Raw genomic sequence first — 14,293 nt, forward strand, 5'->3', positions numbered from 1 at the left:
ATTCCAACCCAAGTGTCCAGGGACTAACGGCCAGTGCTCAAGCCCCACAACCTCCCAGCTCAGCCTTCTAACCTGCCCCATGGGGGCCCTGCCAGCCACCTATGGCCCACACTGCCAAGCAGCTGCCGGCCCTGGCCCCTCTGAGACACAGCCACGGGGAGGGTAGGCAGGTGAGGGAGTGGGAGCGCACCCCGCTGCCCTCAGCCCCCCACGTGCCCAGCTCCTGCCCAGCTCTGGCTGGCCGGTCTGGGTTGCCATGGTGGCGGCAGGAAAGAGCCAGCTATGTAGGGGAGGCTTTTGTTCCTTGCTTGGTTCTCTTCTCTCTGACTCACGAGACAAACGCCCCCTTCCCCGGGCAGCAGGACGCTCAGCCTGGAGGGGGAGGCAGCTGGGGGAGGGGGGAGGCTGCAGGGGTGGCAAGGGACTGGGGGGCCCGCGGGGAGCTGGGGAAGGGGCTCTGGGGTGAGTGGGGGAAGGTGACAGATGGGAAGCTGAAGGGGGATCAGGGGCTGAGGGTGGGGAGCTGGGGGATGCACTGTGGAGCTGGCAGGCAGGAAGGCCAGTGGGGGAGGGGAGAGGAGGGGGAGCTGCCCCCATTCTCTAGTCCCCAGCTCATTCTTCCGCTTTCCGACCTGGTGCCCCGAACCCCTTTGTGCCCGGCTGCCCCTGCCCCGCCCTCACCCGCCCCGCCTTTGTGCTGCTGTGCTGGAGAAGAAAGGGCTCCTCCCACCCCCCCAGTCTTCCCCTCCATCTCTGGAGGGGTCACAGGGACGTGGCTGCAGCTGGATCCTCTGGCACCAGACCCGGGGTGGGGTGGGGTGGGGAGCTGAGTGATGCAGGTCCCCATGTGGATCACCATGGAGACAATGGCCCCATGGTGATGCCCCCAGCAGGCACCCACCGGGCAGGGACCATCTGGGGCATCAGCCCCCTCCACGTGTCCTTCCCATGTGGCCTTAGGCCCCGCCAGCCCCACACTAGCCTCAGACACATGGGGGGGGGCAGACTCACTGACTCCAGCTCTGGCTGGTTACACCCCAAGGACATCCCCCCCAATCTCTCCTGCCAGCCCCCCACTCTGTGACCTTCCCCCAAGACATGCTGGGTCCTGCACTGGCCTACCCCATGCGGTACCATGCGAGTCTCTGGGGGCCTGGACGCTGGGGGCCCCTGGCAGAAGAGAGGTTTCTTGCTGGACTCAGACCAGGCTGTTGTCAGGCACAATGCCGGGCTGGGCAGGCCGACAGAGCTGGGCCCGAGGCCTCTGTGCCCAGCTCAGGACTTGGCTGCACCAGCGCTCGAGGGATTAAAGGAGGGACCCCAACGCCCTGAACCCCTCCCACTTCAGACCCCAGGGGTGTAAACCCCCCAGCCCCAGGTGCCCTCTGTGAGCAGGGGGGCAGCAGAGCCCCAGGATGGCATCAAGGGCACCCCCGGCCCATGCAGCTGGCAGCTAATGTACAGTCACAGGCCTGGCCAGGCTGGGGAGAGATAACAGCACAGTTGAGTTACCGGAGGGTGGGTGTCTCCCTGCTGCACCCCACACAGTCCACTGCCGAGACCGGCTCCGCCAGTGCCACTCCTGCCCCCCCGAAGCCAGAGGGGCAGGAAACATTAACGATCCAGGAGGAACCCTGCCTGTGCCCCCCACAGCACAGCATCCCCCTCAGCACCCTACCTACACCCTCCACAGCACAGGACCACCCCCCCCCAACAGTGCCCCACACTGCCTGGGGGCAGCTGCCTCCGGGACACCAAGGATCAGCCCCAACTGGCGCACAGCCCTGACTCTGGGGTGGAGCAGAGGTGTAAATACCTGTGCCCAGGCCAGGCCACACAGGCAGGAGCTGAGCTGGGACACAAAGGGTTATTTTGGCTTCCAGGTCTCAGCAAGACACTGGGATGGGCCAGAGCTAGGTGAACGGGGCCAAGCTCAGAGACCAGGCTACGGACCCAATATCCCCCTTCCAGCTCCAAAACTCAGCCAGCCCCTCCCTCAGAGCCAGTTCCCAACCAGCCCCCTCAGCCAACCCTCACCCCATGGCCATGCTCCCCAGGAACAAAGGGGGCCCCTCATTCCAGGGGTGCAAGGCAGAGGTGGTTGGGGGCACAGCGAGGGGAACCCACAGCACCACCCAGGAACGACTTCATGTCCCCCTGATCCCACCCTGCGCATGGCACCTGCAACCCTCCCTTCAGTTCAGTAGGGCCCATCTGCCTCTGGTGCCCTGCGCTGCTCCCCAGCCCAGGGTCTAAGCCTCTCTCTCCCCGTCACACTGCAGGGAGATGGGGTCTGGACCCTGGGACACACAGCTTCACAGCCAGGACACTCCACAGGCCCCAGACTCAGCAGCCAGGGATGGAAGGTCCAGCCCATTTCCCACCCAGTGCCTGGCTGGCTGGTGCCAGGTGGGGGCATGGACCTGGGGCTGGCGAGGGATACAGCACCAGTGGACCTTATGTTATGAAGGAGCCTGTGATTGCTGGGAGCCATGGAGAACCCGCAGGGAAATCAAGGGGGTCTGTCTGTTCCACATCCTACGGGAGGGCGATGAGCGGCCAGGCCACGCCGGGGGGAAGGGGACGCGGCCAGGTGGAGCCAGGCTGCGGTTTTGTGACACCGAAGGCTTGGGGGGAACTGGAGGGAGGCCAGCAGGAAAGGGTACAATTATCCCAAATCCCTGGCTCCAGACCCCTCAGAGCAGCAGCAGCACAAGCCCCTGCCCTGGCCTTTCCTTTGGGTGGGACCGTGCTGGCCAGGAGCCAGGGATCAGAGTTGACCCACACACCCAGGTCCCTGCAAGGTAGGCCCAGGACCCGCTCCCACCAGGAAAGCTGGCTGCCATCACTCTTAGTGCCTAGTGCTGAGCCAGCAGCTGAGCATCGCTTCATGGGGGGGGGGGCGGCGTGTAGCAGCACCCACAGGCCAACGCTTGGGAAACTGAGGCACGGGGAAGGGCCAGCATGAGTCTTATGATGGTGACTGTTACATTACTGGTGGGGCATTGCATCGCTCCTTCAATGCCAACCCCATGCCAGCAGGCTGGCACAGGGCACTGGGATCGGGCCCAGACTGCAGAGCCTATCCCCTCGGGGCACCGGTTCAAAGCCAGCTGGGGCTCAGCCATCTCTGAGCCGCTTAACTGCCTCTTCCCAGGGCTGAGCCCCTGCTGCCAGCGCCCCGCACAGCCCCAGCTGCTAGGGTGACACGGACACAAACCCCAGGCCTGAGAAGGGCAGCGGAGGGGCAGAGTTCTGCTAGCGCTAGAGGCACAGCAGAGAGAACAGGGGGCTGGACACAGGGGGGCAAACAGGCCTCGGTAACAAATTGCCCCCAGGGCAACCTGGGCCACAGGGGCAGCTGGGCCTGCTCAGGTCCCAGCTTAGCCAGAGGATTGGGGTTAGGGGGAGCATGGGGATGGGGGAGCCCCTTCCAGGGGGAGGGGCTGCTCAGTAAGGGGCAGGGGGTGCTGCAGGGGGCCCGGCTCTCCGCGAATGGCAATGGCCAGTCAGGGTGGCCTTGCCCTGCAGGTCTGGAAGAAAGGCAAGACACAGAGGCTGTGCGGCTGGCAGGAGGAGCCTGCCAGGCATTGACCAGCCCGGTTCCTGTCAGGCACTGGCCAAGCTGGAGGGGATGGGGACAGGTTTGGTGCCGGCCAGCCCCTGACGTACACACACAAGCCCAGGGCAGTGTCCCAGGGGACATTGGGGTTCCCCACAGTGTCTGCTCTCTCCAGACACCACCGAGGCCCTGGGGAAGGTGAGAGCCTGGCAGGCCAGGGGTTCCAGCCAAAATCGGGGCATTTCAGTGACAGAAAAGCAGCAACCCAACCAACTCTCACTCTCCCCAGCTGGAGCATTGTCTGACAAGTCCACTTCCCCAGCCAGCCAGCTCAGCAGGGCCTGGGCAGCATCTGAACAAAGACCAAGCTAAACAGGCCAGCTCAGCACAATGAGTGGCTCCACCAGAGGCCGGCACATGGCCATTGCCGCACTGCTCAATGCTGCAGCCTGGACGTGCTGGGCCCTCAAGAGTCGCCCCCACTGCCGGGAGCCAGGCTCAGTCTCACCCCAGCAAAGGGCCCCGCGACTCAGCCTGCTGGTCGCTGCTCTGGACTCAGAGCAGGGGGAGAGGGAGGCAGGGCTCAGCAAAGGGTTGGAGGTCAGTGGAGACGTGCAGGCAGGAAGGGCCTGGCCCCCGTGTGCCCACTGATGGGCACAAGATGAGCAGGACCCAGGCAGTGGCAAGACTCAGGTGCCCTCGGTTCAGTGCACAGCGTGATTCAAGCAGCACCTGATTGGCAGGTGGCCCAGAGATCCCAGCGCTGCCCTGAGCTTCGCACCTGGGGCTGGGCTCCGGCCCTTCCTTTCCTAGGTGGCAGAACCCCCACACACCCCACCGCGCCCTCGGTGGGCTGAGGTCAGTGGGGATCACATCTGTCCTGAGCCCCCCTCTTCTGGGTCCACCCCGCCCCTGCCCTACAGTGGAAATGGTTCACTTTGGGTGGGGGGGGGTTTCCAGGGAAGGACAAGCATGCCAATCCCCCTCTGAGCCCCACAAGAGGGAGTGGGAGCCCCCCAATTTCCTCCCCAGCCCCCAGCACTGGCCAGCCCCATGCAGACAGCTCCCCCAACCCTGTCCAGACCAGGTATCAGGGCATGTGTCAGGCACCCAACAGAGCAGAGGATCCCCTCCCTGGCACTGCCAGTGTGCCACCTCCCAGCCTGCCGGAGCCCCGGGGTCTCTGCCACTCATCGCCCAGCTGCCCATAGCACAAGGACACAACCGAGTGGCCACCCACACAGCTTCAAGGCCCACCCAGCCACTCTCCAATCTGGGCCCTGGGAGCTCTCAGCCCTTCCTCCTTGGCTCACCCTTTGTGGGCCCAGGCCACAGCCCCCGCCCTGCCCCTTGGCTGGAACAGAAATACTGCCTTTGCACAGGGGCCATGCCCCCTTACCCCCATATGCAGCGTCCTGGGGTCCCCCAGACCACTGCCCCCAATAGACACGCACGTCGCTCCAGCCGGCAGGGGGAACACGACCCTCAATGTTCTCCTCCTTGCCAGATGCTTGATAAACAGCCACTAAGAGCCTCCACCCAGACAGGTGACTTCATCCTTATGTCAGCAGTGGGGAAACTGAGGCACAGAGTATCAATGGCTGTCAGAAACAGAACCCAGGAGTCCTGACTCCCAGCTCCTCTGCACTAGACCCACTTCCCTCCTAGAGGCAAGGAGAGAACCCAGGCATCCTGATGCCCACTACCCTGGCTCTAGCTACCAGACTCCATTCCCATCCCAGAACTGGGAACAGAACCCAGGAGTCCTGACTCCCAGCTCTCCCCTCTCCCAATCTAACCCACTGGACCCCAGGGCCCCAGACCTTGGTGAGCCACATGTCACATCCAGCCCCCGTCCCATGTCTCACCATGCCCCCCAGCCTGGCTGGACCCACATGCCCATTTCCCACAGGAATGTGAGGAGAAAAGCTCTCATCTTCACGGCCATTTGGCAGGAAGGAACCGCTCTGGGGCACGGCCCCGGGCCCTGCCTGGGGAGGAGACCTCCCAGGGCATCACAACTCGGGATGGGTTTGCTACCCCCCACGCCCCTTCTCAGCTCCCTGATCAACCTGTGAACAGGGCTGGGCTCTGGGGTGCCCTCCAGCCTGACACCTCAGCATATCCATCGCCCTCCTCCCAGCTCCTGCAAGCTGCTCCATGGTGTGGCTGTCCTGGGCACCTGGGGGCTGGTCCCTTTCCTGGGGGGAACGGGCATCCCTCTGCTCAGCCCCAGGTCATACAAGCCTTCACTTTGCCTAGCCCAGGAGAGCTCTTCCCAGCCCCGCAGACTGTGCCAACACCACCTTCCCCTGCCAGCCCACCAGTGCTGCCTCATGAAGGGGCTGATGAGGCAGGTCCGAGGGCAGCGCCAGATGCCTGGGGGAGGGGCCTCGCTGGGGTGCCAGATGCCCCTGACCTATTTCACGTCTCTCCAGCGGCTTATGGCAGCAATCTGCTTCTTCCCATTCAAGGCTCCTGTGCCCCCCTCGCCCCACCCCCTCCTAAGCCATATAGGTCGAGCTGGGCTAATCTCCTGGCTTCTCAGCCCACCAATCCCCTGGGCCGCCCCCCAGTGCCCCTCTTCCCTCGGTGGCAGCCCTCACCCAGAGTAGGGCCAGGCAGAGGCGCTCCCAGGGCTCCGTGAGCTGCTCGTGGGCGGCCAGGCCTCTGCCTGCAGCCCCAACAGCAAGCAGATGGCTCGAGTGTCTTAGCTGCCACCAAGCCGCCGCCACCCCTCAGCCCCCACTCACTCTCCTGGGCTTTGCACTGGGGCAGACACAGCCATGCCCCTGGCTTAGGGGAGCAGCAGGACGAGTGTGATGGTCGGAGGTGCATCCCCTGGGAACACAGGGACACAGCTGAAAACTGCTGGGCTATTCCACGCAGCTTGGAGCTGGCCCAATGGGAGGAGCTGCGGGTCAGGATGGAGGGGGGACAGCATAGCAAGTCCTTCCTCAGAGCGCCAGTCACTGGCCCCACAGCCCCGGCTCTCTCCCCCAGCCCCATGCATCAGGCAGCGGGGGTGGGGTGGGGGGTGCTGTCCACCCCACTCCTCCAGGCTGGCCCCAGTGGGCTACTCCCACGTCCCGCTGGTGGAGACAGGCCCCTTGCAGGGACGCAAGGGGACGAGGTGTTTTTGGGCTCAGCTCCTGTGGAGAGGCTCAGGCCCAGACCCCCAAAGGCAGGTAGGCACCTGACTCAAAGTGGGCTCTAGTGCCGGTTCTCCCCCCAGCCCCAATCAACCCCCTCGCCTAATGCATGGACGGGCTCCCAGCCCCTTCCTCAGGCTCATCCCCAGCTGGGCACCACCCCCCGAGCCAGGCTGGTGGTAGGGCTGGGGGGCGGCTCCCCCTCTGCATCTGCCAGGAGAGGCGCCAGCCCCACCCCCTTGGCAGCAGGGCTCGGCTGCGTCTCCCGGGGCCGGCCCAGCCTGAGCCCGGGGCAGGGGCGCTGACAGGAGGTTAAAGCTGCCGCATGTCTGAGCTATTGACACCTCGCAGCACAGCCCCAGCTGGGACCTCCCTGGCAGAGGGCCCAGCTGCAACTGCGCTAATCACCAGCCCCCCTCCAGCGAGAGCGGCCCCAGCCCAGCGCCTACCTGCTCGGATCCCTCCCCCAGCCCAGCAGGTGCACAGTGTGCCCCCCATGGAGAGGCTAATTGCAGGACTCAGGCACAGCTGCTCCCCAGCCGCCCGCAGCCTGCAGCTGCAAGCTGGTCCCGGCGGGCTGGCCCCAGAGCAAACCTTTGGCAGCATTAAGGAGGGGCCCCTCGGTTGCAGGGCTCCAGCAGGGCCCTCTCCCCACGCTGCCGGCAGCTGGCAGGTCGGGTGGGTGAACACCTCCAGCTGCAGTGGGGAGATACCCCTCCCCACTCCACGCCAGCAAAGCCGGGCCAGGCCAGCCAGGCCCTGGGACTCCGAGAGCAGCCCAGACAACAGTCAGGCAGCACCAATCCAACACAGCTTTGGGCCCAGGCCGCAGCTGGAAAGACTCTGGCTAGCGCCTGTCCACACCGCTGGCCCCGCTGGCCTGGGGAAAGGGCTCCAGGTTGGTCACATGGCGCGGATCACCAGAAATGCAGCTTCAGCAGCTTCCCCCACCCCCACGGCACATACAGTCCCCCCGGTGCTGCGTCCTGCCATGGCTCGTCCCAGCCTGCCACGCCCTATCCTCAGCTCGACATAGCCCCAGCAACAGTCCTGGCCGGCCACGCCCGGCGCCTCACTGCTACAGCTGCACACTCCCCAGCACAGCACTGGGGGGGCATGTGGGCACTGCCCCCTCCGTGGACGCTGACGCAGCTCCATGGCCCCCAGCAGCAAGCTGGCAGAACAGGGGCCCAAGCAAGACGCCGACAAGCGCCAACTAGTGCAGGGGAAATCCCAAGCCGGGAGCAGGAGATAGTGGGCAGGCCCTGCCTCCAAGCCTGTGCAGGGAAGGCCTGGCTAGGTGTTTACTCACACACCCCGCCCTGCTTCTCAGGCCCAGTGCCAACCACTCGCATGCGGGGGAAAGGTCCCAGACTGGAGGCCTCTGATTCAGCCCTAGCCCATGGGCAGCAGCACAGCACAGCAGGGCACAGCAGAGCCAGCCCCCTCAAAACTTGTCCCCAGGCCCAGTCAGATCTTGTCTTCTCCGCTGAGATGCCCACACCAGGGGGACTGGAGGAAAGTGGGACGGGGTGGCTGAGGCTAGCTGGGAGGGTGGCCCAGTGGCCAGGGGCTAGCAGGGAGGGGAGACACCTGTGGTCAGCTTTGGCTCTGTCGCAGGCCTAGTGTGTTCCACATGCCCAGCCTGTCTGACCCAGCTCCACCTCCCCACCCCCCTGCAGCCCTTGATTTCAAGGCGCTCAGGCACTAAAAGCCCTGGTGGGATCTGGGCCGCATTCTCTAGCCCACGGGAAGAGGAGCCATGCCCGGAGGATCAGTCTGGCCACCCTGCGAGGGGCCAGGCACTGGGCCCGGGCCAGGCAGTGCTGCAGACAGACAGCAGGGACAGCTGTGGTGGGTCTGAGCACGTCATCCCCCCCCCGAGCAGCAACACCTGGCCCTGACAGTGTCAAGGCAAAGCCCTGGGGCTCAGCCGCTCCCCCGACAGGCTGTGAGCCAGCCCCCACCTCTGCCCCTCCAACCAAATCCTGTCCCCAGCCAGCAGTGGGTCAGTGACCCCTGAGAGCCCTCGCCTGGAAGCACCTGGTGCCAGGGCCCACTGGAGGGCCACAAAGGAGACACTCAGCAGCTGCCTGATCCTAGCTCTGGCTAAGGTGGAAAGACCACGCGTGACAGCCACAGCACCCGGCCCAGATCTGCCTGCCTGTTGCCCCTGGCAGCTCCTGTGCTGCTGTGAGATGGCGCCCCTCCCCTGGCACCCGCTGCTCCATGCCCCGCCCCCGGCACCCACCTCACCCCACCCCTCGCCGCACCATGCCCTGCCCCCAGCACCCACCTCGCCTCGCCTCTCCCCCGGCACCTGCCGCACTCCACCCCTCGCCGCACCATGGCCCACGCCCAGCACCCACCTCACCTCGCCCTTCCCCGGCACCTACCACACCCCTCGCTGCACCATGCCCCACCCCCAGCACCCACCTCGTCCCACCTCTCCCCCAGCACCTGCCGCACCACACCCCTCACCGCACCATGCCCCACCCCCAGCACCCACCTCACCTTGCCCTTCCCTGGCACCTACCACACCCCTCGCCGCACCATGCCCCACCCCCAGCACCCACCTCACCTTTCCCTGGCACCTGCCGCACCCTACCCCTTGCCGCACCATGCCCCGCCCCCAGCACCCACCTCACCTCGCCCTTCCCCTGGCACCCGCCGCACCACTACAGCTACATTTAGGGAAGCAGAACAGGGGCGGGCACATGGGGAAATGAGAGCTGTCTGGCTAGCTACAGGGATCACCCCTTGCATGGGCACCACCCCCCTGCTTGGTCCCCACCCCAGTACCACAGCCACACACAGCCCTTGTGATTACACTGAGGGGGCCCAGCCACTTCTGCAGCAGAGCCCTGAGTGAGGCAGCCCCAGCGATGGCCCCACGCCTGCCTCCCGCCCCAGAACCCAGAGCCTTGCTCTCTGCGGCTCCCCAGGGGCCCTTCCAGGGAAGACCCTGGAAGCTAGAGGGGGATGTGGGGCAGCCTCCACCCACCCTGGCTCTGCTGGCCCCTGGGCTGAGGGCGGCTCGGCCGTGGAAAGGCCATGGCCTCCTGTGCTAGCTCCAGATGGTTGGTTTCGAACATGTAGAGGGGGGTGTCCCCGGCAGGACGCCACAGCCTCCCCCATAGTCCAGCCAGGGGAGGGAAGGGAGGCAGCCACCTGGATCAGCAGAGATCTGAGGGGGTTGCACTTTGGTTGGGCCTTAGCCAATTGCAGAGACCGACACACAGCCCCCCCACCCTGATCTCAAGGTGGACTGGAGGCCAGAGGGCCTGGCACAAAGTGGCCACCAGCCCGGAATATCCACTAGCCCCACTACAAGTCTGAGGTCAGAGCCACTAGGCAGACTGCCCCAGACTGGAGCACCTCCACCCTCACTCGGGGTCTTTGCGTTGACGCTGGACGCCTGCATCCAAGAGACGCTGCTCCAGCCGGGGCCCCGGTGTGGGCTCTCTGGCCTGCGTGACACTGAATGGGCCCTTCCCCCCTTCTCTGGCTGACACCTCGGCCCCTTGGACATCCAGGCCAAAACCCCACCAACTTGAATGTGTCCCTGAGTTTGGGCTAGGATCCCCTCTGCCCGGCCCGCATCTTACCTGAGACAGACACCCTCATGACGGCCTCCAGAGGCCTGTTGTTATCCAGCGCCCGGCTCAGGCGCAGCTCTCCAGAGCTGTGGTTCAGCAGCACCAGGTGCAGCTCGTTGCCCTGCTCAAAGCTGTAGGTGAGTGTGTCCGAGACGTCGGGGTCGTGGGCTGGGATGCGGCCAATCACCCCGCTGGGGAAGCTGCTGGACTTGTTGGTGATGTAGTTGTTGAAGAGGATCTCAAAGTTTCTCAGCATGGGAGGGTTGTCGTTCTGGTCCAGCAGGCGGATGTGCACCGTGGCCCGGCTCACTAGCGGGGCTGACGTGGCCTGCACCACGATGACGTACTCTGCCTTGGCCTCATAATCCAGATCCATCAGTGCCGTCAGCTCCCCGGAGAAGATGTCGAGCTGGAAGACCTCGGGGATGTTGCCCTCCACGATCTGGTACATGACCTGGGCATTGGTGCCCTCATCCGGGTCGCTGGCTGTGATCCGCGCCACTGCCAGGCCAATGGGGCTGTTCTCTGCCACAAAGACGTCAAACTCGTCCCGCTCAAAGACCGGGGGGTTGTCGTTCACATCCAGGATGGCCACCTGGACGTCGACAGGGGTCCTCATGGCTGGGATGCCCTTGTCCATGGCGTAGGCTCGTAGCTCATAGAGAGGGACGTTCTCCCGGTCCAACCGGCGCAACGTCCGCACGATGCCAGAGGTAGATTCAATTATGAAGTCCCCGTCCCCATCATCCCCACCCTGGAAGGTATAGAACACCCTCCCATTAAGCCCCGAGTCCCGGTCGGTGGCGGAGACCTGCAGGACGCTGGTGAAGGCTGGGACATCCTCATAGACAGAGCCCTGGTAGGCGTCCCGCAGAAATTGGGGCGCGTTGTCATTAACATCATTGACCAGGATTTCCAAGTAGGTGGTGTCTGATTTCTGTGGAATGCCATTGTCCCGGGCCGTGATGGCCAGCGTGTAGGACACTTGGTCCTCGTAGTCCAACTCCATCTGGGTAGTGACTCCGCCTGTGTCCACATCGATCCGGAACTGGGGGATACTGTCCTCCATAAAGTAGGTAATACGGGCGTTCTCCCCCGTGTCCTCGTCCGTGGCACTGATGAGCACCACTGTGGTGCCAACTGGCCGGTCCTCATTGATGTTGACAGTGTAGTGGGAGCTCTGGAAGACTGGCCGGTGGGTGTTGGCATCAGTCACATTGACGAAGACCTGGGCCGTGTCGAGCCGGGTGCCGTCGGAAGCAGTGATAGTCAGCAGGTACTGCCGCTCCAACTTGTAATCCAGCGGTAGCGCCAGGGTGATGAGGCCACCCCCGCTCTGGCTGGTGATGGAGAAGCGGTTGCGGGTGTTGCCGTTGGCTATCTGGTAGGTGATGACACTGTTGGCATCCCGGTCAATGGCCGAGACGGTCAGGACACTGGTGCCCACAGCAGCGTCCTCGTTCAGCCGTACAGAGTACTCCTTCGCAGTGAACTCAGGGTTGTTGTCGTTCACATCCAGCACGGTGATGCTGACACTGGCCGAGGAAGCCATGGGGGGGCTGCCGTGGTCCCGGGCCTCCACCCCAAAGCTGTAGAAATCCACCGTCTCCCGGTCCAGCTCTGAGGCCACCACGATCCAACCCGTGCTGTTGCTGATGGCAAAGGGAAACCTGGGGCCGGCCTCCAGCAGGGCATACTGCAGCCGGGCATTGTCCCCGGAGTCCGCATCGATGGCCTGGATGTGCAGGACCGAGTAGCCGAGGGGCACATTCTCCAGCACCGTGGACTGGAAGGGGGTGCTGACGAAGATGGGAGCATTGTCGTTGACGTCCAAGACCTGGATGGTCACCAGCCCGCTGATGTTGGACAGAGGGGGCCGCCCCCCATCCTGGGCCCGGATGCGGAGCGTGTACTCCTTGCTCAGCTCGTAGTCCAGCTGGCTGACCACGTCGATGCTGCCGGTCTGGGCGTCAATGTAGAACTGGCCCCGGGTGTTCCCGCTCATGATGCTGTAGTGCACCAGGGCATTGCTGCCTTTGTCCCGGTCCGTGGCCGTCACTCGCAGCACGTGGGAGTTGGCGGCCATGTCCTCAGGCACCTGGGCCACATAGCGCTTTTCGCTGAACTGTGGGGCATTGTCATTGTCGTCCTCCACAGCAATGTGGATGGTGGCTGTGGTGCTGCGGGGCCCCGGGGCCCTACCCTGGTCACTGGCCTCCACCAGGAGCTGGTAGGACTCCACGGCCTCCCTGTCCACCAGCCCCTTGGTGCGGATGACTCCGGAGCGGGGGTCAATCTCAAAGGCTTCGTGAGCCCCATCGCCATTAAGGAGCCGGTAGAGGATGTTGGCATTGGCGCTGGCGTCCCCGTCGGTGGCCCTGACCGTCAGCACCTCGTACCCTATCTCCAGGTTCTCCCGCACACTCTCCTTGTACTCCGGCTGCTCGAAGGCAGGGTCGTGGTCATTGGTGTCACTCACCAGGATGGTGAGTGTGGCCAGGGCTGTGCGCCGGGGGGTGCCGTGGTCCACGGCCGTCACCCGGAAGACGTGGGTGCTCTTGGTCTCGCGGTCCAGCTCCTCGGCCGTGCTCACGGCCCCACTCTGGGGGTCCATGGTGAAGAAACTGTTGGAGCGGCTGTCGAAGAGCGCGGCCATGGAGTAGTGCAGCCGGCCCGCGTCGCCCTCGTCGGGGTCCATGGCCTGCAGCAAGATCACTGGGGTGCCGGCTGGCCTGTTCTCTGGCACAGACACCTGGTAGGTGGGCGGCTGGAACTGGGGACTGGTGTTGACATTGCGCTTCCTCCGGCTGCCCCCTCTGCCCGGAGCCCCCTCCACCCCCTGGAGCAGCTTCTCCAGCTCCTCCTGCTGCCTGGGGGAGCTCAGGCCCAGACTCCAGTTGACCAGGACGCTAGCGCCCCTCCCCTGCCTGGGCCCCCCCGCCCCTTCCCCCTTCCCGCACCGCTCACACAGCAGCCCCAAGCGCACCGGGTGCCCCGATCGGAGACACATGGGCCGGACGGGGAGGACCAGCTCCCCCGAGGCCTGCGGGGAGAAGCTCGCCCCGGCGCCCCGCACCCTGCACCGCGGCCGGCAGCCTCCCCAAGCGGCCGCGGGGGGCAGGGGGATGCGGGAGCCGGGCTCCAGGCACAGCGCCCAGCTCCACCTCCTGCCCCCAGGAGCCCGAGGGGGCAGCAGCCGGCTCAGCAGTTCCCTCCCCCCGGCAGCCCCGCAGCCCTGCCCGGACATGTGCGCCCAGAGGCCGGCTGCACCTGCCGTGCAGAGCCAGAGGGCGTGCGGGGCGCAGTGCGGCGGCGGCCGGGACCCGTCCAGCAGCATCAGCAGCGTCCCGGCCGCGGGCCCCAGAGCGCACGGTCCGTGGTGCCCGGGCGCTGCGCCCTCCAGCCGCGGCACCCCGAGCGCCAGCAGCAGGAGCAGAGCGCGGCTGGGGTGGCAGCAGCAACCGCCCATCTCCCGCTTCAGCGGCGGCTCCTCCAGCGGCTCTGCCCGGCCCCGCGCCTCATGCCCGGCGGGGTACGGGGCAGAGGGGCCCGCCCGGCTCCCTGCGCCCCTCGGCAGCCCCCGGCTCCCTGCGCCCTCTCTGGCTCCCCGCCCCCCGGCTGCCTGCGCCCCCCCGATCCCCGCCCCGTGCGCCCCGGCTTCCCGCCCCCTGCGCCCCCGATCCCCGACCCCGGTTCCCTGCGTCCCCTCTGGCTCCCCGCCCCCCGGCTGCCTGCGCCCCCCCCCCCGGGCGCCCCCGGCTCCCTGCCCGCCCCGGCTTTAGGCGACCGAGCCGCCCGCGCCCGTGGCCCAGCTCCCCTCCGCTCTCCCTGCCTGGCAGCCCCGGTTCTGCGGCGCGGCGGCAGCTGCTTGCGGGAGGCTCATTACCATAGACCTGCTCAGGGCTGCGCGGCGGCCCTTAAAGGAGCCACGGCAGCCTCGCCACCAGCCGGGGGACCCACCTGGGCCCCTGTGGGCAGCC

At 65.7% G+C, this 14,293-nt stretch overlaps 1 protein-coding gene across 2 annotated transcripts in view; it reads right to left on the reverse strand.

The window, feature by feature from the left end:
* Positions 1–13,654, reverse strand: part of CELSR2 (cadherin EGF LAG seven-pass G-type receptor 2) — a 69,269-nt gene extending 55,615 nt beyond the window's left edge. The window contains exon 1 of one of the 2 annotated variants that reach the window (XM_039537734.1): positions 10,323–13,654. In XM_039537734.1, the coding sequence (XP_039393668.1) occupies positions 10,323–13,650 (3,328 nt within the window). In that variant the 5' untranslated portion in view covers positions 13,651–13,654. The remainder of the gene's footprint in view (positions 1–10,322) is intronic. The other variant, XM_039537735.1, reaches the window with a different exon arrangement.
* Between the last annotated feature and the right edge of the window lie 639 nt (positions 13,655–14,293).

Source organism: Mauremys reevesii, linkage group 4 (genome assembly GCF_016161935.1).
Source record: "Mauremys reevesii isolate NIE-2019 linkage group 4, ASM1616193v1, whole genome shotgun sequence".
Taxonomy (NCBI): domain Eukaryota; kingdom Metazoa; phylum Chordata; order Testudines; family Geoemydidae; genus Mauremys; species Mauremys reevesii.